At 40.1% G+C, this 26,181-nt stretch overlaps 1 protein-coding gene across 1 annotated transcript in view; it reads right to left on the minus strand.

Moving 5' to 3' along the window:
• The window catches only part of RHOJ (ras homolog family member J), a 96,096-nt gene extending 70,843 nt beyond the window's left edge, over nucleotides 1-25,253 (minus strand). The window contains exon 1 of the mRNA XM_005685953.3: nucleotides 24,613-25,253. Coding sequence (XP_005686010.2) covers nucleotides 24,613-24,856 — 244 coding nt within the window. The 5' untranslated portion in view covers nucleotides 24,857-25,253. The remainder of the gene's footprint in view (nucleotides 1-24,612) is intronic.

Consider the following 26,181-nt stretch of genomic DNA (forward strand, 5'->3'; position numbering starts at 1 on the left):
GTATCATCAATTCCCTATTTTATTGTTGTTATTATTTAAATCAAACTTTATTAAATTTTATAATGTTTTTAAATCTCCATGAAAGTGATCATATTGTTTTCCTCCTTACATATATTAATATGATGTTTTATTAATACATTTTCTAATCTTGAACTATTCCTAAATACTTGGAATAAACCTCTCTGTACATGGCTTTATCTGAATGACTCTTTGTGAGGTCCTTAGCTTCTGTGATCTGAATCAGATGTATGGAGTCTTCTAAAGCCTTCAGATTATTCTTTTCTGCACTGTTTTATATTCATGGGATAAAGTTCTTTTCCTTTTTAGATGTATCCCTCATCTTCAAAAATTATATTTTTGTTGGCAGTTTTTGAGACCTGTCATAACTGGGCTCTGTCTTCTCAGCTTCTAAATATTTTCTTCCTTTGTTTCTTCTGTGAATTCTGCTCTTTTTTGGCATCCTTTTCAAAATATTTTGAAATCTATGCTCTTGTTTGACTGAAAATACAGTTTGTATTTTTGTTTTCCATTTTTTTCTTTTGGATGGTTTTCAGAAAGAGGATAAAATTGAATTTATGCAATAACAATCATATCAGAAGTCCCAGTGAAATACTATTATTTTTACAGAGCCAACTATCAAGATATTAAATTGATTTTCACAGACTCAATAGGCATTTTAGAGTTGAAATTGCTTGAGAAGTAAAAGATTTCAATATTTTGGGGGGCAGGGATAAGATTATTACAAGTTAATTATTTATCTTTTTTTTGGTAGCAAATACAACCCTCTCCTGGAAAGCTAGAGGTAATTTATATTGTTCCAAGGGAAAACTTCTCCTCCATCAACCTCCAACTATAGTTTAAAAAATACCAATGATAGTTGTATAAGTGAAAGAGGTTACGTGATAGCTGGATGCATTTGGGAAAAAACGCTTTTCCTTGGAGATTGATCCCAATCACTTTCAAAATTGTGATGGGGTTGAGGGGCTGAGGAACTAGCCTGGGAGTTGGTGAGAGGTCCCAGGGTGGGGGTATGCGATAAGGGTGAGCTAACTTCAGAAGTCAAAGAATGCTAGGGAAATCAGGAAAAATACAAACAAAATCTTCTAAACAGCACACTTCTGGATCTATCCCAATAGGGACTAACTGCGCTTATTAACTGTTCTGTGAATTTGGTATGGAGTAGGCCCTGAATTTTCACTAGGCAGTAAATTGTTTGAGGTATATTATCAACAGTAAACAGTACAATTACAATTATGTCTTTAGAATAGAGTGTTTTAATATCCAAATGTTTTTGTGGTGAGTCTTTTTAAGGTCATAAAAATGGATTTACATGCTTGGTTAGAAACAATTCTCCTGGTGCTGCAGCTGGGTGATCTGGACTCTGGAGACCACCCCCCACTCCCCACACCTGCTGCTGAAGTAACGCCAACCGTTCTGAGGCATTTCCACCCCGTAAAAGGAAGGAGCAGGCCGGATGCACAAGCTGCAGGACACAGAGCAGAGACCTCTGCTCATGCATATGTGAAGGGACGAATAAGGATAAGGATTAACTGCCTCCTTAGAGATGCAGTCTGGGGGGAAAAGGGGTGTGTTAGTTTTGTGTGCTGCCATCGTGCTTTGTGTCTCAGTACATTTTGCATCATTCTACACTTAAGGAGCATTTAATAAAAAAAGTGATTTATACTAATAAGAAACAATAACTTTTGATAGTACTTTCCAGCACACAAAATGCTTTCATGTGCATTATATAATTTATACTTTCTTAAGGATGTTTGGCTAATACAGATTAGTTGCCTAGGGATCTCTATAATATTAATGCTATCAAGAAGACAAATTACTTCCTGGATACCTGGTTTCAAGGTAAAATTACATGTTGGAGAGAATTGTGGTGGTCATACTTTGCTTAACAAGTCTTTTTAGAGACTCTCAGGGTAGAGTAAAATTGGACTATGAAATGAGACTATAGAAACATTTAAAAGGCTTTATGGATAAGACTATCTTTTCTTAAAAGCAAATAAAACATGTTGAAGTCATCGTGTAGGAATGAGACTGAATATTAATCTGGAAAAGCAGAGTTGTGTAAGAGCAATACCTGAGGAGTATGTCAATACAAATCCTTCTTTTTTTTCTCCTATAGTAGAGTTGGGGTTTTTCTGTTTCCGTGTCTCTCTAACTCTTTTACACACACACACACACACACACACACACACACACACACACCCCAGTCAAGATCAATAATGAACTGGATTGCACTTATTTTAGTCTTTCAGAGGTGTCCATGAAATTAAAGATTGGAATGTTCATATTGTAAACACTGCTTCCAGCACTGAGCTGATAAAATAAAATAGGTACAGAAGTTAGCTTCTGTGAATATTTCACAACTTTCCTATGAAACTCGGCAGACAGTAATCTCCTTGTGAGGAAAACATTGATCTGGCGGTGATAGTATGGGGCTTCTGGGCAATAAGCAACTCACTGAATGTGCCCCACCCTCCCCTCCCTTTTCTATGCACTTCTATGGATCACCTAGGATGATGGCAGAATAGGGCAAGTGGTAAAACTTATGTGCAAATGTACAACTTGGATGGAGATGATCTGTAACACTGAGGAAGAATATATGTCAATGCTGGGAGCTCTATGCAGGCAAGATGCAGTGGGACCTTAGAGACAGCAGGACCATAGGATCTCTTTCTTACACTAATAGGTCCTGCTCTAGCAATAGTCTAGATGGCTGACCAAAATTTCCTATTTTTCACTATACCCAATAGCATTGACAAGACTTGGAGGAAGTACCTCCAAGATGGAACATCTTCACAAATGGCTTTTAGCTGTGAAGAGCTTCCCTGGTGGCTCAGATTGTAAAGAATCCACCTGCAGTAGAGGAGACCCAGCTTTGATCCCTAGGTTGGGAAGATCCCCTGGAGAAGGGAATGGCAACTCACTCCAGCATTCTGTCCTGGAGAATCCCATGGACAGAGGAGCTGGGCAGGCTACAGTCCATGGGGTTGCAAAGAGTCAGACACAGCTGAGTGACTAACGCACGTTCTCCTTGAGAATCAGAACTAACTTCTACTCATCTACCCACAAGCCTTAAATTCTTTTCTTCAATCTTTTCATTTGGCATGCAACAATGATAGATGAGCTCAAATCAGGAGGAGCTAGTCTATGTCCTTTCTTCTCCTTTTCTTACCTCCTTTGTGTTCTCCAGATATACAGAGGTGAAGTGAGCAAGAAATAACAAGACACCTTGTAAAGAAGTTGCGTTTCTTTGTCTTTGTTCTCTTAACCTTCAGACCTAACACTTCAGGCTGCTTCCCTTATGAAGTGGGTTCATTCATAATGAGATAATCTCAGACTCTTTGAAGGGGAAGATGCCAAAATTGCTTTGGAAGTTGTACAGCAATGTCATATTCGAACCAATCTAGTCTAAACCCCTCATTTTGTAGTTTAAGATGATCTATTTAGGCATGTCCACAGGCATATATAATGCAGTTTTTGTCCCTGAGACATCCATTTGTGTTCTTGACACTGGAAAAGGAGCTACATCCTTTATCACCATTCTCTGGTGTTGGAAATATAATCAGCACTTAAAACCCAGCGCTTACTATAAGCCCAGTTGTGATGGGGGACAGAGCCTTGCCTCCCTAGGAGGAGTAGCCTGGCAGAAGGGGATAAAAGCAGTTATTTTAAAAATTAAACTTAATTGAAGTACAGTTGATTTACAATGTTGTGTTAATTTCTGTCTAGCAAAATGATTCAGTTCCTTTCAGATTCCTTTCCCTTATAGATTATTGCAAGATATGGAGTACTGTTCCCTGTGCTAGACAGTAGATTCTTATTTATTTTATATGTAGTAGTGTGTATATGTTAAATCCAATTTCCTGATTTGTCCCTGCTTCACCTCTTTCTTTTTTGGTAACTATAAATTTGTCTTCTATATCTGTGAGTCTAATTGTGCTTTGTAAGTAAATTCATTTGTATCTTTTTTTTTTTTAGATATATAAGTGATATTATACGATATTTTTCTTTCTCTTTCTGTCTTACTTAGTATGATAATCTCTAGTTTCATCCATGTTGCTTCACATGGCATTATTTCATTCTTTTTTATAGCTGAATAACATTCCATTGTATATATATATACCACTTCTTTATCTGTTCATCTGTCAGTGGACATTTAGGTTGCTTCCACATCTTGGCTATCAGAAGCAGTGAGACGTAGCTGTTTTATAGGAGGCATTCACACAGTTGAGAGACAACAGATGAGGAGGAACAGGAAAGCTTAGGGATCTTATTGCCTCAAGACAGCAAGTGTAACAGTATAGTCATGTAGAGATAGGACATAATGCCAGATTCCTTAGTAAAAAAATTTAGTTCTGTGGTTTGAATTTCTATAGTTTCAGCCATTGAGTATATGTATAAAGAAGGAAGGCATTTGGGAAGTCAAGTTAAAACCACAGTCTTTTATAATTCAGGAACATTTGGAGATCTCTCTCTTGTGCTATGTGCCTACTCTGATCAAATGGACGAGGCCAGACTCCAGGCAGGTTCTGTTTTCAAACAGGACACCTCTTGAGGAGTGAGAACGAGTTACCTAGTCAGAAGCTGGAGAGAACAGGAATTTCCTGTGCTAGTCTTCATCCCTAGAACTAAGAATCTTTTTGTCTCTGTTGCTGCTGCTGCTACTGCTGCCAAGTTGCTTCAGTTGTGTCCGACTCTGTGTGACCCCATAGACAGCAGCTCACCAGGCTTCCCCCTCCCTGGGATTCTCCAGGCAAGAACATTGGAGTGGGTTGCCATTTCCTTCTCCATCTTGTCTCTGTTACTTGATGTTAAAATGAGAAAAAAAAAAGGAGAAACTTAGAAATTAATAGAAGAGGATCACTCTATGTACCCAAGAAAGGATCCTAATGGATCCTAGTGGAAAAATTACTGAGGATTTGGGGCTAGAAGAACCTTGTCCTTGAAGAATCACAGAGAAAAAATCTCACTTAATTTTCCCTTTCCATAGATTTGAAAGACATTGCTCATGGGTAGACTTGCATTCTTCCTCCTGCATCACTGATTAATTCACCAAGGAAGAAATATGCAGCTCTTCCTTGTTCCTTTTGCATTATGGTGTAATTTCCATAACTGAATTTCTATGATTCTCACATATACCATTTAAATATCACTAAAGTCTTTTTTCCTTAATAAAAGATGAAATTTAAATAATATTAGCAACAAGTTTTGCTTATCAAATTAAAGCTGCTTGTCAAATTAATATGCCACTGCCAGTCTCTTAGAAGATGTGCATTCCCTTTCCTGCAGAATTTACCAGATAGAGGTACTTTGGGGGTTGGGGGAAACTCTTGGCACACGTCAAAGAAAGTTTAGAGTCCTTTAAAAAAAAGTAGGAGAATATGGAAAGACTAAACAAGAACAAAACAATCTCTGTGAGGCTCTTTCTTGAGTATGTCATATATTTTTTCAATAGCTGATTATTGATTTTAAGAATCATGAAAATAAAAATGTACATTAAATCCTCTGAAGTCACCATTTTCAGTTAGTTTATTTAGAGGTGGTTGGTCCCCATTTACAAAGACATAGAACAGTGCTAACAATTTTAATGGACAAATGGATCATTCTGTGGGTTGATTCTTCTCTTTTGCAAAATGCTTTACCTGGTGCTCTTTTTCTTTGGGCCTTGAGTGATTTTAAGGGTCTGTGGGAGTAACCAGATGTTGGCTGTAAAAGTAGAGCTAAGTGTCTCTGTCAGTGGAATAGAAATTCTCTTCCTCATTTCATGGGAACAGGCCTCTAAAATGTTGGTGACATGACAAAAGATAGGGAAGCTGAAGCAGGGATTTTAGGTATCAAAACAATGTAGGTTTACTGGCTCCTTGTGACAGCAAATGCAAATCAAATGTATTTTTCCAAATGTGTGCAAAAGTTAGTTTTTGGGTTAGTTGCTTTGTTGTGTCCAACTCTTTGTGACCCCATGGATTATAGCCCACCAGGCTCCTCTGTCCATGGAACTCTCCAAGAATGAATACTGGAGTGGGTTGCCATTCCCTTGTCCAGGGAATCTTCCCAACTCAGGGATCAAACCTGGGTCTCCCACATTTCAGGTAGATTCTTTACCATCTAAGCCACCAGGGAAGCCCCCAAATGTTGTGTGGATGTTTTGAAAGCTATGCATCTAATAATCTATATTCCCAACCCCCTTTCACTCCTTCCCCACCACCACAACCTCCCACACTTGCACATCAGTTGAAATTTTGGAAATCTCTTGAGGACCCACAAATATAAATAAACACAAAGTGAAGTAATTTCTTTTACTGTGTAAATTATGAGACTTAAGGTTAATTGATGATGTGGTATGGTCCACAATAACCCATGATCCCTTGAAGGTACGCTTCAGGCTTTGTTCAAAGCTTGGAGCTTAAAATTTCTTCCTGTGTCCAGAAAAATCTAGATTACTCTGGAACAGAATGTCTTTTGTGAAACTGGGGTTCAACCTTTGGTAATTGGTGAGGTCATTAAATAAGATGTTGGTCTGATGTACACTCTTCTAGAGAAGCTTTTAATGTACTCACTGGTAGGAAGCGAGTACAGCCTAAAAAATGCTTCAGGATGATTTGTAATCTACTACATTCTAAATCCTAGTAAGACTAGCATATCTGTTACAATGATAGAGTGTTCAGTGCTATAAAATACAGTGATCTATGGTAACCACTGGGAACAATATATCTCTTGTAATACCAAAGAATGTGTCAATCTAAGGACACGTTAATTTCCCTAACAACAAAGAAAAAAACCTCAAAGATAGAGGTGATCAAAAACATTATTTAGTCTAGATTTCTACATCCTGTTAGGATTGAATGCACCTAACCATGTTGATGAGATACCCTTTACTACTGAAAAAATGACAAAAGCTACTTACTGGGTGCTGGCTAAAGATTCAAAATGAAAGTTGTTTGTGATTTCCTTGAAGTGAACTCATGAGAAGTGGCCTATTAAAAATGGGGAAAGAATAGTCAAATGTCTGTGAAAGGAGTTGAAACGATCTGGGAATATTGTCTGAGGACAAAAGGGATGAACATTTCCTTGGTTTTCAAATATGGTAAAAGCCATTATTCTGAGGATGAAAATGAAGGTTGATCCATCTTTTATAACTTGAGAGGAAATGGCTTTCATCTACAGCCTAAAAGATTCAGTTTATCTAAGGGGAGGACTTGGTAGGGAGAGTTATTAGGACGGTCAGTGAACGAAATGAAGGGAACAACCTCCACAGCAAAGTTTATGCCTGATGTCGACACTTAAGATTTGACAGTCACTCTGTCTCTTGTGGGCTTCCCTAGTGGCTGAGTGGTAAAGATTCTGCCTGTCACTGCAGGAGGTGTGGGTTGGATCCCTGGGTCCCTGGGAGGATCCCAGGAAAATCCCCTGGAGAAGGAAATGGAAACCTACGCCAGTGTTCTTGCCTGGAAAATCCATGGAGAGAGGAGCCTGGTGGGCTACAGTCCACGGGGTCACAGAAGAGGTGGGTATGGTTCAGCAACTAGACAACAACATCAACTCTGTTTCTTGTGAAAAGTTTGGTTAAAACCATGTTTACTATTGAAAATTGTTAATGCTAGTATTTACTAGCTTGAACTATTGTAAATTTCATATGAAATTCATTTTAGTTGAAGAAAGAAGCACTTAAGGCTCAGAGTGCAAGTTTATCCAATAAGAGCAGAGAGGAGACTTGAGAAAGAGCATAATTATTTTTTTTCCAAATAACTCTTCTTATAACAAGTATAGTGTGCCCCACTATTGATATGTACGTTCATGACTTTTCTTATCAGCTGAAAATTAGTATACTTTCTACGGAATGGTGACATTTTATAAACATCATTCACAGTTTTTAGGAAGTTTACACCTGGTATGCATTAAGGAGATTATTGACTTATTGCTTTTCTCTTTATTAATCTAATTACTTGAAAAAAGTTTTACAGTACATATTTTAGGGAATTAAATTTTTCTTTTTGCCTCTAGGATATAGCATCCAAAACAACAAGAGATAGAACCGAAATCCTTAATATAATTAGGAAAAACAATTTTTGCCTAGTGAAATCACTCAACTCACAAGTTTAAAATTTGGCTTAAAGCAAAAGCTTTTGGATTTTTTCCCCTAGAAGAATAAAATTGTTTTAGAAAGTTTTAAGCAAACCCGATACATTACCTTTTTTTTTGGCCATGCCATGCAGCATGCGGGATCTTAGATATCCAACCCGTGCCACCAGCATTGGAAGCAGCGTCTCAACCACGGGACCACAGGAAGAGTCCCCCCAAGACACTATTTCTGAATGAATGATCATGATGTTTAGGATATATAGGGTGAGGGAGGACCAAATTTTAACATAGAAAATTATCCTGACAGTTCACATGGGGTGCTGACTTCAGTATAATGCAGTGGTTAAAACTGTGGGATTTTTGGATGTCATTCATTCAGTCGGCATTTCTGGTGTCCACTGTATTTTAGGCTAATTCCAGGCACTGGGGACATAAGAATAAAAGAGGCAGAAAGAACCTTGCCTTCATGAAATATACATTCTACAGTGAGACAAGCAATAGATAAATGAATAAACAAGTAAGATAATTACTATAGAGAAAATAAATAGGTGTTGAAATGGTGGTCAATTAAATCAGGGTGCTTTGGTTTGGCCTCCTGAGGAGTTAATATTTGAGCTGACAGATTTTAACCCCAATTCTGCCACTTCCTGGTCCTGTGACATTGGACTGATTACTTCTCTGACTTCCAATTTTCTTCTCTATGACATGAAGATATTACTGCCAGAGAAAATATGAGGCTTAAAGAAGACAGCAAAGTAAAGGGCTTGGTGCATATTAAATAATAGCTAACTAACATTAATTAATTACTATTTTGGGCTTCCCAGGTGGCACTGTGGTAAAAATCTGCCTGCTGATGCAAGAGACACAAGAGAGGTGGTTTCAGTCCCTGGGTTGGGAAGATCTCCTGGAGGAGGAAATGGCATCCCACTCCAGTATCCTTGCCTGGAAAACTCCATGAACAGAGAAGACTGGTGGGCTACAGTCCATGGGGTCTCAAAGAGTCAGACAAAACTGAGCAACTGAATGCCCACAGACACAATTACTATTTTATTAATAAACTATAAATATTATTCCAAGAGGATTATGAAGCAATTTTTTTTTCATTATGATACATTCTGCTCAGGCTACACAGAGAATTGTTTCTCTCTTGTTGGCACGTTGAATTGCATTCTGAAGCCTGGCTGACTGATTTATATGTATTAAAACAGTGAGAGAGAGACTTGAAAGAGGTCCCCACTGGCAGGAGTGCTGGTCATTATCCAGGAAAGGGTGCCTAAGTCCCAGTTACCAAATTTCTGTCTCTCCCTGGCTTTACATCCTATCTTTTTCAGAAACCAGATTCTAGCCCAAGTAAAAGCTTTTTTAGACTCTGAGAAATGGAATTTTAGGCAACTTTCCATTTTTGTTTTTTTTCCCTCCTCCTTTTCTCCAAATATTAGGTCAAAGCACAAGACGAACAGAAAGATCTGCAGAGGGGAAACAGATGTTTATGTTCATTTTACAATCACAGGGCTGGATAGATATGGAAGAGCAAGAACTGCATCCAGGACAGAGCTGTACCCAAACCTCCCCAAGGATCCCAGGCTCTTTCCTGTGTTTTAAAACTCCTTTGCTTCTTCCCATGACAGTAGGTGTTCTCTAAGTTTTCCTCAGTGCCCACTCTGAAGGTCTCACAGTCTTGCTGACTATTGTTTTGTATACAGCAGGCTCAGTGAACGGCGATTCATGCTTCGCAGCTTTGCCAATCACGCCTGAGGCTTTGCTTTCAGCAGCTGGTGCTTGGTGCACCCAAATTTCCCTAATGAGGCTTCTTTCCGCTCCATTTTACATCTCCCACTCTTCTCTGTTGTGAGTCTCTGAGGCTTTTCCCTTTCCTCCCAGGCATCCCTCCTACCCCCGCCCCCCGCCACTTTCTGATTTTCATCCTTGTGAATTCTTTCTTCCAAGGTCTCCCTATGTCCCAGCCATGGGCACAGATCTTTTTATAAAGGACTCTGTTTCCTCATTTAGGAATTTGCTAGCTGTTTCTGAAAGACTCTAAAGACCTCTTCTGTCTTATACAATTTCTCCTGTTAGAAACTAAGTCAAGAAATGATATATACATGTACTTATTTTCAACTAGCTTTTTACTGATTGAAAGTGTGAAAGTGAAAGTGATAGTCTCTCAGTCTTGTCTGACTCTTTGCAACCCCATGGACTGTAAGCTCACCAGGCTTCTCTGTCCATGGAATTCTCCAGGCAGAAATACTGGAGTGGGTTGCCATGCCCTTCTCCAAGAGGTCTTCCTGACCCAGGGATCAAAACCTGGTTTCCTGCATTGCAGGCAAATTGCTTACTGTCTGAGCCACCAGGGAAGCACTTTCAGTGATTGATGGTTGGTTATAGAATTTTTCTCATAACTTGATTTTTAGGCATCTTTATAGCATAAGGAAGGATTTTCTGAATGTTCTAAATTATATTAGATTGAACTATATGAACGTATGATACCCAAATGGTTTTGAACTACAAAATGATCATTTCATATGTTTACCTAATAAGAATTTCTTAGGATGCTTGTTGAAATTTATATTTACAGCTCTTTCTCTGGTATAGAAGTTCTGGCATGGACCAAAGAAATCTGCATTTTTTTTCCTTTTTAAATTGAAGTATAGTTTTCCTTTTTAAAAAATTGAAATATAATAGAAAATAATCTGTATATATGTATCATAAGATCTTGAATATTATTCCCTGTGTTATACAGGTAATTCTTGTTGCTTTTTCATTTTATCTATAGCAGTATATATCCATTAATCCTATGCTTCTAATTTATCCCTCCCCCCACTGCCTTTCCCCTTTAGTAACCATAAGTTTGTTTTTTATGTCTGTGAGTATGCTTCTGTTTTGTATATAGATTCATTTGTATTATTTTTTAGATTCTCTCTATAAGTGATGTCATATAATCTTTCTCTTTGTCTGTCTGACTTACTTCACTTAGTATGTATTCTCCAGATCCACCCACGTGTGCTGCAAATGGCAATGTTTCATTCTTTTTTAATGACTGAGTAATATTCTACTGTGTGTGTGTGTGTGTGTGTATGTATACATACATACTATAATTACATAGTACATCTTCTTAAACTGATCATCTGTTGATAGGCATTTGGGTTGTTTCCATGTTTTGCTATTGTAAATAGTGCTGCTATAAACACTGAGGAGCATGTATCTTTTCTGGATATATGCCAATGAGTGGGATTGCTGGATCACATGGTGGCTCTTTTTGTCCTTTAATTTAAAAAAAAAAAGAACAAAAAGAGCTACCATATGATCCAGCTACCATATGAAGACCACTGATCTTCCCAGTGGTCACGTATGGTTGTGAGAGCTGGACCATAAAGAAGGTGGAGCGCCAGAGAGTTGATGCCTTTGAACTGTGGTCCTGGAGAAGACCCCTGAGAGTCCCTTGAACAGCAAGGGGGTCAAACCAGTCAATCTTAAGGGAAGTTAACCCTGAATACTCATTGGAAGGACTGATGCTGAAGCTGAAACTTCCAGTATTTTGGTCATCTGATGCAAACAGCTGACTCATTGGAAAAGTCCCTGATGAGGGGAAAGATTGAGGGCAGAAGAAGAAGAGGGTGTCAGAGGATGAGATGGCTGGATGGCCATGCAATGGACATGAACTTCGGGAGTGGTGAGGGATAGAGAGGCCTGGCGTGCTGCAGTTCTTGGGGTCGCAAAGAGATGGACAAACTGGGCAACTGAACAACAACAACATGGTAGCTCTATATTTAGTTTTTTTTAAGGAACCTCCATATTGTTTTCCATAGTGGCTGCACCAGTTTGCAGAATCTGCATTTTTGACAAGCAGGTACTGGGAAAATTTGGGAAATACAGGTATTTCATTTGTAGTTGAGTGAGCATCTAAATATGATCCTTAGGAAAATTTATATTGTTTATGAGTTTATTGTATTTGATGTAAGACATTTCAGCTTAGCAAGTGTGATGATTACTAAGTGTTCATTGAAATCTGTTCACTCTTTCTTTGGGCATATAGCTAACTTCTGTAAGTGTGGCCTGGGGTTTAACTTCTCTCCAAAGAAATATAAAGAGTTGTCATGCCTGCCACTTGCAGACCTGGCCCAGATCACCACTCCTTGCCCACCATATCCTCTCATATTCTGTCTAGATATAGAGCAACACAAAGTGCTACCCAACAGCAGAATCACATGAAGTCATATGAAGTCACATGAAGTCGTATGAAGTCACGTAAAGTCTTTTGCTTCATATGGCCTATACGTAGCTATTGTTAATTTGAGAGCAACAGGCATTGGCTAGATGAGGCAAACAAAGTATTTTTAAGAAGTATGTCTAGGAAATACTCACTTTGGTCTTGGATGTGGTTACTGGGTACTGAGAACTAACCAGAAACTTAATAAGCTCTTGCTGCTGCAGCTGCTGCTAAGTTGCTTCAGTTGTGTCCGACTCTGTGCGACCTCATAGATGGCAGCCCACCAGGCGCCCCCGTCCCTGGGATTCTCCAGGCAAGAACACTGGAGTGGGTTGCCATTTCCTTCTCCAATGTATGACAATGAAAAGTGAAAGTGAAGTCGCTCAGTCGTGTCCGACTCCTAGTGACCCCATGGACTGCCGCCTACCAGGTTCCTCTGTCCATGGAATTTTCCAGGCAAGAGTACTGGAATGGGTTGCTATTGCCTTCTCCGAATAAGTTCTTGAGAGAACTGCATTTCCAAAGAAGCTCCAAACTTGGACTAAATGCTCTTATGACTATAAAAATAATACTTGAGGCATGAAATTGCACAAGCAAGAGGCAGGCTGTGAAAGTTGTGTGACTCTTAAGAAAGACAGAGTCCCTGAGGCCCAATTCAGATGTGTGTCATGAAGGATAATGAAAGAGGAAGAGGAACTCCCCAGAGACCCAAGCTAGGGGAAGTTCAGAATAATGGACAAAGAAATCCCTCCTGGAGAACAACATAAGGGTCAGTTCAAGAAACGTCTCCCACTGCTAGGTCAGGGAGTCTTCCCAACATTTGCTATCTGGATTCTGTTATTGCTCTCTCTCTCCTATTATTTTCTTTCCTGAAAGGGGGTTTGGGTATTTTGGTTATCTCATCTCTTCTATCATTGGCTAAGAGGTGACTGTATATATGGGGGAGATAATGAGTCTTCTCCTGACCACAGGAACGGTGTCTCCGTCAAATGGAAAGGACCAGGCATCACTTGCAGATGCTAGATTTCAACCTGCTTCACTGAAATATTGGACTCTGTGATCCCTCTTGAGAAAAATTTTGTTTTATACGTAGGAAAAAATGCGCAGGAATATCTGATGGCTACAGAGTTTGATGCAAACAGAGATGGCTAGATTCCATTAAAATTCATTCTACCCCCTTCTAGGCACATAGGTGGGTTTGTTTTTATTTCCCAGCTTCCCTTAGACATAGATGTGGCCTCATGACTAAGTTATCTGCTTTGGGGTTTGACTGGAAATGGTCTGTCACTTCCAGGCCTGGCACACAAAACTTTCCACGCAAGCCTCTCCACCATGCTCTTTCTCAGTAGTCTGGTTGGATGGGAGATCTTAAGGGACGGTGGGATCACAAAATGAAAATAACCTGGGTCCCTAAATGACTAAATGAAGGAAAGTAGCCCAACTGACATGAATACCTATTCAGGACCATAAATTAGCAAGGTGTTAATCCCTTACATGTTTGGGTCTATTTGTTAGAACAGGTTAGCATATCCTAACTAACAGTGAGTTTTTGATTAGTGTGATTAGCTCTAAACCTACATACTGCTTACATTGCTTATTTACTGTTTCATGGCCTCCGCTTATTTCATTACAAGTTATTTAACCTTAGCAAATTGGTTAATAACTTTGAGACTTGGTTTCCTCATCAGTCAAATTTAGGAAAATTAATACCTCATAGGATCATTATGAGGATACAATGAATTGATGTATGAAAACATCTCAAAATATGCTCATAGCAAGGACTTTGTAAGTGTGTAGCTATTGTTATTGTTGTTAGTACATATTCTAGTAGCGTTTGGGTTTTGTAATTAAATAGTACCACACTGCTTGTAGGATTACACGTGGCCATAATGAAATTCAAACTGAGGCTGCGAATGAGGAACATCATAAATAAAAGCTGTATTGTGAACCAGTACAAAATGCTGAATGAATACACATGAATAGGTCCTTTTGTCTGGTGAGAATTAGGCACATCCAAAAAGTTGGTGGACTTCAGAGTATTCAGGAATGATGCCAGGCCAGTCAGTGATTCACAGTGGGTCCCTTTTGAGTTCTCGGTGGAATTTGTCTTGACTGAGTTATACCCGGAAAATTAACTGTTTGGATTCTGCTAACTAACCAAGGGATGGCATTGATTTTTGTTTGTGGGAAAGTAAATTTTCAGCCTTATTAGAACCTGTGTCTCTACACAGAGGGTAGGACCTCTGTAGAGCCTTGTGATCTTGTGCTCAGAATTGGTGAGTGAGATGATTTCTGTTGAGTTTTTATACCTGTCCTTTCCTCAGAGGCCTCACGTGAGTTGCCCACCTTTCTATTGCCTTTGTGGAATAGGCCAACTACATTCCAAAACAAAGATATCCAATGTACTGGGCCATTGCTGAGCCAAGTTTTCTCTTTGCCCCACCACAAGAGGGAGTGATGGCAGATTCTGAAAATGCCATCCTGGAAATGAAGTACTGATTACCTGAAGCCCAACTTTGCTGGGTAATCAGTAGTAAACTTTATGAAGGGTTTCCTAGCTTGGGCAGTGAAAGGAGCCAGGCTGTGTGGAACTAAAAGTCTTGGTCACAGGGAGTCTGTCCACTGAAGCCTGAATTGGTCACAGGCCTTGGTTTGTTGCCAGCTAAATCTGGAATGCAGGAGGGTTATGAACTGCAGATGTAGTTTCTAATCCCTGGAGCATGACTTTTCTTGGGTCGCTATGGTCACAGATACTTAATTCTCTTTTTCCCTCTTCTATTCCTCCTTAGTCCTAAGAGGTGAAGCTCACAGTTTACTCCTCTGCAGTATGCTTTGGCTTTCCGAGTGTAATTTCCACCCCTGAGCCTCTGAATGTGCTCGTGCTCATAGGCATCACAGTGTAGCCTGTGGAAGGAACTATCTGTACAGTTCCTGTTACTGTACCTTTGGTGTGGCCTCCAGGAGTCCAGAAAAACATCACTCATCGCACTATCACACTGCCTCACGAAGAGACATTGGAGAGTGGAATACCTATAAGATATTGGGCTTTTGAGCATCATGTTGGAGTTTTGAACAGAGAGATTTGACTGGCCCGTTCTTGTCTCCTCTTTCACACACTTCTTTTATATTTTTGTCTAAGGTTAAAAGCCTGCTGATTTATTTCATAGTCCCATGAGAGGTGTTTTAGGTTTTCTTTTGGCTTACAAAAAATGAATCTCATCCATTCTCCAGAGACTCACAGGTATCTTTGGAAAGAACAAAAGAGAAACTCCTGAGTAAATATTCCCGAAGGGGCAGAACTGTGTCATAACACTGTATAGGCCTGGGGCTTTGTTTTATTTACTGTTTATTATTTTTTTCCTTCTGGATTGGACATAGTTTCCTTCCAGTGCTCTGGCCATTAGGGTTATGATGGAGTCTACCTTGGACCAATCATCATTTAATTAGGTGGAAAAAGTTTAGAATTGACTTTAAGCTCTCTGTGAAAACAACATCCTTTTACATCTCATTCAGCTGATAGAGCAACAAACTGTTTTTCCCTTTTCCACAAATTGTGTTAATTTCCTGCATAGGCAGCTGGGTTTGCAAACAGTGACAACATAAATTTTTTAAACACAGGTGGTTTTCCTAGAGAGATGGGTGATAGGCGAAAGAGCCACAGACATGACTGATTCTCATACAGAGGATGAATGAAATGGTGAATGAGGTACGCCAGGCAGAGGCTTTAACTTGAATGGGATTCTTTTATGCCACACGCATCAACAGACAAACCACAAGCATGATCCAACTCAACATACAATCTAACTAAACTAGAAATGGAAGTGTTATCCTTATGACATACGTGGTGTGAAACATTAATTGATACTACTTTATCCGTGAGATGTCTGCCACAAAACTCAAAGCTGAAGATAAGATGAAGCCAGGATGGGAGAAGAAATACGGTTATTCTGTGGTAAGCTGTGAAATTTCTAAAGGTTGTTAGGACACCTAGAGTCATCACTGGGAATAGGAAACAGTGCCCAGAGATATTTCTTAGGCACATCTGCGGACTTTTTAATCTTCCTTTAACTGCCCTCAGTTTTTAGACCTAGCTCTTAGTTGAACTTGGAGTTACTCTGGAACGTGCTCTTTTATAAAGAACTATAAATGAGTGGGCCACTCAAAATTTATGTAAACTTTTAAATATAATGTAAATGGAGGAATTTGAGTACATCCTGTCTGTTTCCAAGTGAAATTTATACACTGAATACATTGGGCTTCCCTGGTGGCTCAGTTGGTAAAGAATCTGCCTGCAATGTGGTAGACCCAGTTTTGATCTTTAGGTTGGGAAGACCCGCTGGAGAAGCAGATGAAAACCCATTCCAGTATTCTTTCCTGGAGAATTCCACGGATAGAGAAGCATGGCAGGCTACAGTTCATGCAGTTGCAAAGAGTTGGACACGACTGAGCAAATAGACATGATATTGGCCCATTAGATCAAGAAAATTCAATGCTGTATTATAATTCTGTGAACAAAATAGTTAACAAATATAATATATTTAATAAATATTTTATAAGTTTCCTTCCTAAAGAGAAATCTATTGGACTGACAATTTGTTCATTTATTCATCAAAGTTTTAATGGACCAGGAATTTATCTAAGCACAGGAGGAATGAGATGATTAAGACATTCTAATGCATTAATTCAGTAACTGTCTTTTGAGAGTACACTGGATTTTGAGTTCTATTTTAGAAGATGGAGATAGAGCAGAGAACAAGACAAAGCCCTTGCCCTCATGGAGTTTACATTCCAATACAGGATAAAAATAGTAAGCAAAGAAATATAAGAATAATGTCAAGTAGTGTTAAATCTTATGAAGAAAGATGAAGCAGGATAAAAAGTTAAAGAGTGACTCTGTAGGCATGTGTGTTTGTGTTTATGTCAATGCAATAAACAATGTGATCAATTGACACTGAGGGGGATCTGGAAGGAATAAGGTCAGGTTGGGGGAAGAGCAAAAGCATAACCTTCAAGGAAAGATGAAGTTTGGTGTGGCTGAAGAACATCCAGATGGCTGGTGTGGCTCGAGCAAAAATACTGCAGAGCAGAGTGTTAGAACTGGAGGTTGGGGAGATAACACGGCCCAAGTCATGGAGTGCCTTGGAGACTGTGATAAATGATGGAGTCTTAGGGTGAAGGGAGGTGACTGGTGGATTTGGGGCTGTGGGTAGTCCCTCTGTGAAAAACTGACTGGAGGGGGCCAGACTGGAAGCAGGGAACTGCGATGTGATGATAGAAGTTTGGATGAGGAATGATGGTGGTGTGGACAGGAATGAAAGCAGGGGAGTGGTGAGAAGTGATCAGGCTTGAGGCGTATTTTGAATATTGACCTGATTTGTAGTAGGAAGGGGTAATAACTAGTGGTTTGGATGGAGCGATGTGGAAGGTACTGTCAAGGGGAGAAAGCAGTTAGGGATAATACCAAAGTTTTTGTTCTGAGCAACTGGTTGGAAAATAGTAGTCATATACTTCTATTGGGAACACTAGAGGAGGAGCAGATTGGGAGAATTAACAAAAATTCTGCTTTGGACAGGTTAAGTTTGAGATGTCTATTAGATATCCAAATTAACAGTTTTTTTTTTTTTTGTGGTAGAGATATACATTTCGGAGTTATCAGTGTATGCTGCTGCTAAGTCGTTTCAGTCGTGTCCAACTCTATGCAACCCCATAGACTGGACTGTGCAGCCCACCAGGCTCCGCCATCCCTGGGATTCTCCAGGCAAGAACACTGGAGTGGGTTGCCATCTCCTTCTTCAGTGTATAAACAGTATTTAAGTCCATGAGACTAGATACAGTCAACCTGGGCACAGATAGAGAAGACGATGGAGAGACTGAATATTAAAATATGCTGATGTATAGTGATAGGGAAGAGATGGAGAAGGCAGCAGAGGAGATAGAGAATTGCCATTGAGGGGAATAAAAACTAGGAGAATGTTATATCCCAGGAACCAAGGGAGTGTTTCAAGAAGGAGAGTATGAGCCATAAGAAAAGCCTCCAAGAGACCAAGTAAGATGAAGACTGAGAGTTTTTTTTTTTCCTTTTTGGCCACACTATAGCTTTTGGGATCTAAGTTCCCTGACCAGGGTTTGAACCTAGGTCCTTGGCAGTGAGCGCTTGGACTCATAACTCCTGGACCATCAAGAAAGTCCCAATAACATAGAATAGAACACTGGTTTTGACAAGACATGGCCCTTTCTTTCAGGAGTTTATAGTACAGTGGCAGTGGGGAAGTAAGGAAACAAGCGAATTGCTCTCAATTGTGGAAGTTGTGTTCTAGCAACGTTGACACATTTCTGGACATGGGTTGAGGAAGGAGCAAGGAATTTTCCTTGGGGAGACAAGGAAAGCTACATTGAGCAGATGTACATTTTTTTTTGGCAGATGTACTTTTGGATTTTGGTAGGTAGGATGGAGGGAAAAAAACCAAGATTCATAAAACTTAAAAACACTTCTTTTCTAGTCGGTTGTTGATTTTTTTACAATCACTCTTGCAAAACTAATATTTCCTCTCAAGTGAATATCCAACTACAATGACTCCATGTAGACATATTTATCAATTATCAGTAAACATGATGACTATATTATAAGGACAATATACACATTCAATCATACCCTGTTCCATTTGGAGGACACTCTTGTAATGATATTCTTCCTGGTTGTAGCCTTTATCTTTTAATTATACTTTAATTCCTTTTCATATCTGTATTCAAGTGTAGAGACCCTATTCTTTTTTCTTATTGAAGTACAGTTGATTTAAAACATTGTGTTGATTTCTACTATATAGCAAAGTGATTTAGTTATACATGTATCTATAATTTTTTATATTCTTTTCCATTATGGTTTTTCACAGGATATTGAATGTAATTCCCTGTGCCAGTAAGACCTTGTTTATTCATTGTGTATATAAGATTTTGTTGTTCAGTTGCTAGGTTGTGTCCGACTCTTTGTGACCCCATGGACTGACCCCATGCATGCCAGGCTTCCCCATCCTTCACTATCTCCCAGAGTTTCCTCAGATTCATGTCCATTGAATTGGTGATGCTATCTAACCAATGCTTAATCCCTATGCTTAATCATAGTAGCTGCTATGTACCTAATACTTACCATATGTAAGACATTGTTCTAAGAACTACATGTATTGATTTATTTTGTTCTCATGACCTTAGTATCTCTACTGTCCCTTTAAAAGATTCATGACAACTGAGGCACAGAGAAGTTGAGCAACTTACTTAAGGCCACACAGTAATGGCAGAGTCAATATTAGAATTGGTCTGCTCTGGCTTCAGAGCTCACTACTTTGAGCAGTATGCAGATGTGACCATACTAATATATCTTTACCTTTCTAAGATAGGTAGTTATTAGGGAAAAATCTGTGCAGCTCATGAAATTCTCCAGGCCAGAATACTGGAGTGGGTAGTCTTTCCCTTCTCCAGGGGATCTTCCCAACCCAGGGATCAAACCCAGTCTCCCACATTGCAGGTAGTTTCTTTACCAGTGGAACCAGAAGGGAAGCCCTTTCACATCTCTAAGGGATAGGCTCTCTTTGACTTGAATTTTTCTGAATTCCTTGACTTCAGTTTTCCAAAGACTCAGTAAACTAGTTGCAGGTTGTCACTGCAGAATGAGCCAGAAGGACCCAGGGACTAGATACTGAATACTTCTCCACATGGAGAAGAGATCATGAGGTCTTCTACAGTTGACTGTGGATTTTCATGTGACTGTGTCAGGGTTTACGTTCAATCAGTTCATGAAGAGGATGGTGGTAAAGAGAGTTAGGGTCTTTGTGGTGGAGAAGGTCTCTCTACTGATGAAAATGTTCACTTCATTGGGCTTCATATACATAGGTGTATATGGCTCACACCTTTATTTCCCTTAAAGATGTGAGATATTGTGTACTTTAAAAAGGTACAAAGTGTAAGCTTGTGAGATACTGTATACTTAAAAAATGTACAAAATGTAAAAGTAACAATGTTTGGGAGTGGCTACTATGAGCAAAAGAACTGTACAGAACTGTACAAAGAAGATCTTCACGACCCAGATAATCATGATGGTGTGATCACTCACCTAGAGCCAGATATCCTGGAATGTTAAGTCAAGTGGGCCTTAGGAAGCATCACTACAAACAAAGCTAGTGGAGGTGATGGAATTCCAGTTGAGCTATTTCAAATCCTAAAAGATGATGCTGTGAAAGTGCTGCACTCAATATGTCAGCAAATTTGGAAACTCAGCAGTGGTCACAGGACTGGAAAAGGTCAGTTTTCATTCCACAGAAATGCAATGCCAAAGAATGCTCAAACTACCACACAATTGCACTCATCTCACATGCTAGTAAAGTAATGCTCAAAATTCTCCAAACCAGCCTTCAGCAATACGTGAACCATGAACTTCCAGATGTTCAAGCTGTTTTTAGAAAAGGCAGAGGAACCAGAGATCAAATTGCCAACATCTGCTGGATCATGGAAAAAGCAAGAGAGACAGCTATTTCTGCTTTATTGATGATGCCAAAGCCTTTGACTGTGTGGATCACAGTAAACTGCGGAAAATTCTGAAAGAGATGGGAATATCAGACCCACCTGACCTGCCTCTTGAGAAACCTATATGCAGGTCAGGAAGCAAGAGTTAGAACTGGACATGGAACAACAGTCTGGTTCCAAACAGGAAAAGGAGTATGTCAAAGCTGTATATTGTCACCCTGTTATTTAACTTACATGCAGAGTACATCATGAGAAACGCAGGGCTGGAAGAAGCACAAACTGGAATCAAGATTGCTGGGAGAAATATCAATAACCTCAGATATGCAGATGACACCACCCTTATGGCAGAAAGCGAAGAAGAACTAAAGAGCCTCTTGATGAAAGTGAAAGAGGAGAGTGAAAAAGTTGGCTTAAAGCTCAACATTCAGAAAATGAAGATCATGGCAGCTGGTCCCATCACTTCATGGGAAATAGATGGGGAAACAGTGGAAACAGTGTCAGACTTTATTTTTTTGGGCTCCCAAATCACTGCAGATGGTGACTGCAGCCATGAAATTAAAAGACACTTACTCCTTGGAAGGAAAGTTATGACCAACCTAGATAGCATATTCAAAAGCAGAGACATTGCTTTGTCAACAAAGGTCCTTCTATTCAAGGCTATGGTTTTTCCAGTGGTCATGTATGGACGTGAGCGTTGGACTATAAAGAAAGCTGAGCACCGAAGAACTGATGCTTTTGAAATATGGTGTTGGAAAAGACTCTTGAGAGTCCATTCGACTGCAAGGAGATCCAACCAGTCCATCCTAAAGGAGATCTGTCCTGGGTGTTCTTTGGAAGGACTGATGTTGAAGCTGAAACTCTAACATTTTGGCCACCTAATGTGAAGAGCTCACCCATTGGAAAAGACCCTGATGCTGGGAAAGATTGAGGGCAGGAGGAGAAGGGGATGACAGAGGATGAGATGGTTGGATGGCATCACCAATTCATGAGTTGGATTCATGGACATGAGTTTGGATAAACTCCGGGAGTTGGTGATGGACAGGGAGGCCTGGCGTGCTGCGGCTCATGGGGTTGCAAAGAGTCGGACACGACTGAGCGACTGAACTGAACTGAACCATGAGCAAAGTATTGCTTTGGTAATAGTGGCTGTGATATCTTGAGAGCTAAAACAAGGAATAGCCAAAATCTAGATGCTTTAATTCTCAAATAACAGCAAGTATGTATACAACTGAAACAAAATAATTTGTTCCTCGTGAAATCTAGAGGTGGTCCAGCCTTTGTTTCCTCTCTGATGTTTTTTATAGGCTGATTTTACCTCTAAAGACAGTTTTATCCTTTTTCTTTCTGACACTGTGCTGTAATTGGTTTGCCCGAAAGTTGGAGATGGGATATGTAATTAAAAAAATTATTTATTTACTTATTTTAATTTTGCTGCATTGGTTCTTAGTTGCAGCATGTGGGATCTTTCAGTGCAGCTTGCGGGCCCTCTGGTTGTGGCATATGGGCTTAGTTGGCCACGGCATGCGGGATCTTAGCTCCCCAACCAATGAGTCCAGTTCGTTGCAAGGCAGATTCTTAACCACTGGATCACTAGGGAAATCCCGCGGATAAGGAATTTTTAAAATCACTCGAAACCTTGTGGGTTCTATTTTTTTTTGTTAGCAGTTTTTGAAATTAGGTAGTCCTTTGGACTGTAAGGAGATCAAATCAGTCAATCCTAAAGGAAAGAACCCTGGCTATTCATTGGAAGGACTGATGCTGAAGGTGAAGCTCTGATACTCTGGCCACCTGATGCCAAGAACCAACTCATTGGAAAAGACCCTGGTGTTGCGAAAGATTGAGGGCAGGAGGAGAAGGGGATGACAGAGGATGAGATGGTTGGATGGCATCACTGACTCAATGGACATGAATCTGAGCAAACTCCAGGAAATAGTGAAGGACAAGGAAGCCTGGCATGCTGCAGTCCAAGAGGTCACAAAGAGCTGGACAAGACTTAGTGTCTGGATGACAACAACAATGTGCCAGTTCCCTAGCCTGGCAGAAAGAGAATGTAGAATAAATAACCTCTGCTAAGATGTTTACAGTCAAGATCCTATTAATTTTCTTAAGTTGCAGACCTAATCTTACAATTAGATATTTTTTTTCTCTCCTCAGGGTGAAAGTCTATCTGTACTTCTCTTCTTTCTGTTCTCGTTAAAAGGTTCTTCTCTGGGCATGTATGTGTGTGTGCTTAGTTGCTCAGTCATGTCTGACTCTTTGTGACCCTATGGACTGTAGCCCACCAGGCTTGTCTGTCCATGGGATTTCCCAGGCAAGAATACTGGAGTGGGTTGCCATTCCCTTCTCCAGGGGATTTTCCCAATCCAGGGATCAAATTCAAGTCTCCCAAGTGCAAGCAGATTCTTTACCGTCTGAGCCACCAGGGAAACCCTTCTCTGGGCACAGCCACTAATTTCAGAAAAGCTTGAAGGAATTAGTGTTCAAATTTGCTCTTAATTTCTACAAATATAGAAAAACCTGTTAGAGAGTGGATGCTATTTTCACTGTGGTTTTCTCCCTGACTGCTATGTAATAGTGTCATAAATCAGGTACATCTAGCAGGAGGAGGAGACGTAGGTGACTGTTTAGTTCTAGAAAAGAAGCTACTTCCTACAGAAAGGATTTCAAATAGCCCCACAGCAAAGCCAGCACTCAAACAGGTTTCCTGTGGGCTATTTCCCCTCTGCTGCTCTGGACCCAAAGCCAAAGTGAAGAAGAGAAATTTCCCTATCACAAAATCTCAAATCTGGTAACTCAAGCTGATCTTATAGTGATCAAGCAGTTCTTCATATTCCAAAAAGTTGTAAAATCTAGGCTATTGTAAATTGAAACAGTTTGTGAATTTGCTTTTAAGAAGTTTAATCGGATTTACTTTAGAGATTAAGAGAAAAATAAGAGTCAAAGTGGAAAAAATTAGATAAGCGATCACATGAGAAATTTTGGAACACTCAATATAACCAAAAGAATTAAGCTGTAACTACAGTATCTTAACTGTCAGACCTTAAAATATTTTATGCCATATTTTGTACTTTCGGGACATATGTTGAAATAATTAAGAAATTTTATATTAATCTTTATTTTTACTTTTAAAACATATTGATTAAAAACCTCTTTTAATTCAAAATACAGATTGCCTAACAGATATTTAAAAGCTTTGAATACTTTTTCTTCGATCTAAATCCACAGGAAAATGAAAGTACATCAGGATAGCACCAACTGTTATGGAAAAATGAATGTTCTAATACTACTAATTTCAGCATTTCATTTATAAATGGTATGGGGTGAATATATGAGAAGTGGCAAGAACACTTCTTTCACCAGTTGTGTAACTAGTGGGGTGTTTTTTTTTTTTTGTAAAAGAGAATTGCGACACACCACATTGTTAATCAGCTATACCCCAATACAAAACAAAAAGGTAAAAAGAACTGCGATGCAATTACACTACATTTTATAATGTTCACATTAAAGAAAGTCGATGAATCTTCAGGCAAATATTAAGGAACATTTCTAGCCCCAAAGTCTAGACGGCAATGCAGCGTATTTCCCCAGCATTATTCATTTGGTTTAAGTGGAGAAAAGGGTTACAATAAAAGTGATATACAACCGCAAAGACCTTGGTTGCTGTGACGCCCAGCTACCTGGCTTGCGCCAGGCCTGCACCCAGGACTGACAGTGGAGATAAGCCAGGCCCCTCTGAAGCAGGGATGTTACCTCCCACACCTGTGATGCAGGGGTGGGTTTCCCACTTTTCTTACCTGCGTAGTGATCGAACACAGTGGGCACGTACTCCTCGGGGAAGGCGTCGTTGGCGTAGCTCATCAGCAGGCAGGTCTTGCCCACGGCGCCGTCCCCCACCACCACACACTTGAGCATCTTTTTCTCCTCGTGGCCACCGCAGCCGCAGCTGCTGTCATTTCCCTCCTGGCAGTTCATGCTCGCGGCTGCAGCTGCTGTGACTGTGCTGTGGCTGTTGCTTCTCCCACTTCTTCCAAAGCCCATGAAGCCCGTGGCAGGCTTGAGATCACTCTGCCTTACTCGGGGTAACTGGGACCCTGCAGACTCGTCCGAGGTGGCTGGCACATGCCCTCTCACTCACCATACTGATCGGGACAGGTAACACCCTGGGAGAGTGATTAAAAGCATCTGTCCCTTTCCCCCATCAGTTCAAGTTAAGAAATCCTCATCTTCACCGAATTCTAGGGCATTCCTGGGAGTCTAGAAATTTCAGCAGCTAGAGGGTTTCACTTTGGTCCCCTGTTCTCCAAGCCTGAGGGAAGACACTGTGGAATTTTGCTAAATCTTCCCTGTTTTCCACTTCACATCTAACATGGAGGAAAGCTGGGCTTTTTAATGGAGTTTTTCCTTGCTTCCTCCAGCTTGCCGAGTGTCAGGAAATCATGGGTTTCCTGCTGCATTCCATATTAGGATCAGTGGGCTGGAGAAGGCTGCAACAATGGGAGCTCTGTGTGTGTGTGTTTGTACTTCTGGGGAACGCTGCCAGGACATGGAGTGGGAAAACACTAGGGGTCCCACTGCAGACTCAAGCTGTCAGACTTCCTGTTTCATCCAGGGCTGGAGAGCCTGTTTGCCTCTGGCTGGCTGGGAAGAGGCTGACGAAAGGATGAAAACCCCGGAGTCCTGTCTGCCGCAGAAACACAGGGAACCACACCAGCCGTTGTAGGATAATATATGACATCATTCCTCACTGAGTCACCAGTTGAAAGCTCTGCAAATTAAAACTGGACAGTTCTTCACATACTTAAACGAGAAACCGTAAGAAATTTGTCCTGGCAATAAAGAAGAAAACCTTCCAGAGTTTCACTGTTCCTGTAGATTGCAGGTTTAAGATGTGTGATCAGGTTTATAAGCTGCCACATTTGAGCTCAACACTCGTACGTGTATTCCAGACACAAACATTTTTATGGTTGTAGCACATAAGAAATCAATCAGATGTGGGATGTTTGCATCTTCTTATTAGCGAATAAACACACATGTCTTGGCTCACCCTTACTTTTGGAAATGAGAGTATGTGGGACAGCTTTATTGGTTTGTTTCAGGTCTCCAAACGCTGCTTTTTCTTGAACAGTTCCATTTTTGATTTAGTCTTCTCCCTTTGGTCAGCCTGGTCCTCTTCAATTACAAAGGAGCCATTGGCACCTAATTTATTTGTCTGTTGGGTCACTCAAAATGAAGCCCCTTTGAAGCACTGAGTGTGATTAATGTACTCAATCTTAGAAAAGCAGTGGAACTCTGCAAGTGTTTCTGACAAATGGGTCAAGTACGTTTTTGGTGCGGGAACTGTGTGTTTCTTTGAGATTTTTGAG

This window comes from Capra hircus, chromosome 10 (genome assembly GCF_001704415.2).
Source record: "Capra hircus breed San Clemente chromosome 10, ASM170441v1, whole genome shotgun sequence".
In the NCBI taxonomy this organism is placed as follows: Eukaryota; Metazoa; Chordata; class Mammalia; order Artiodactyla; family Bovidae; genus Capra; species Capra hircus.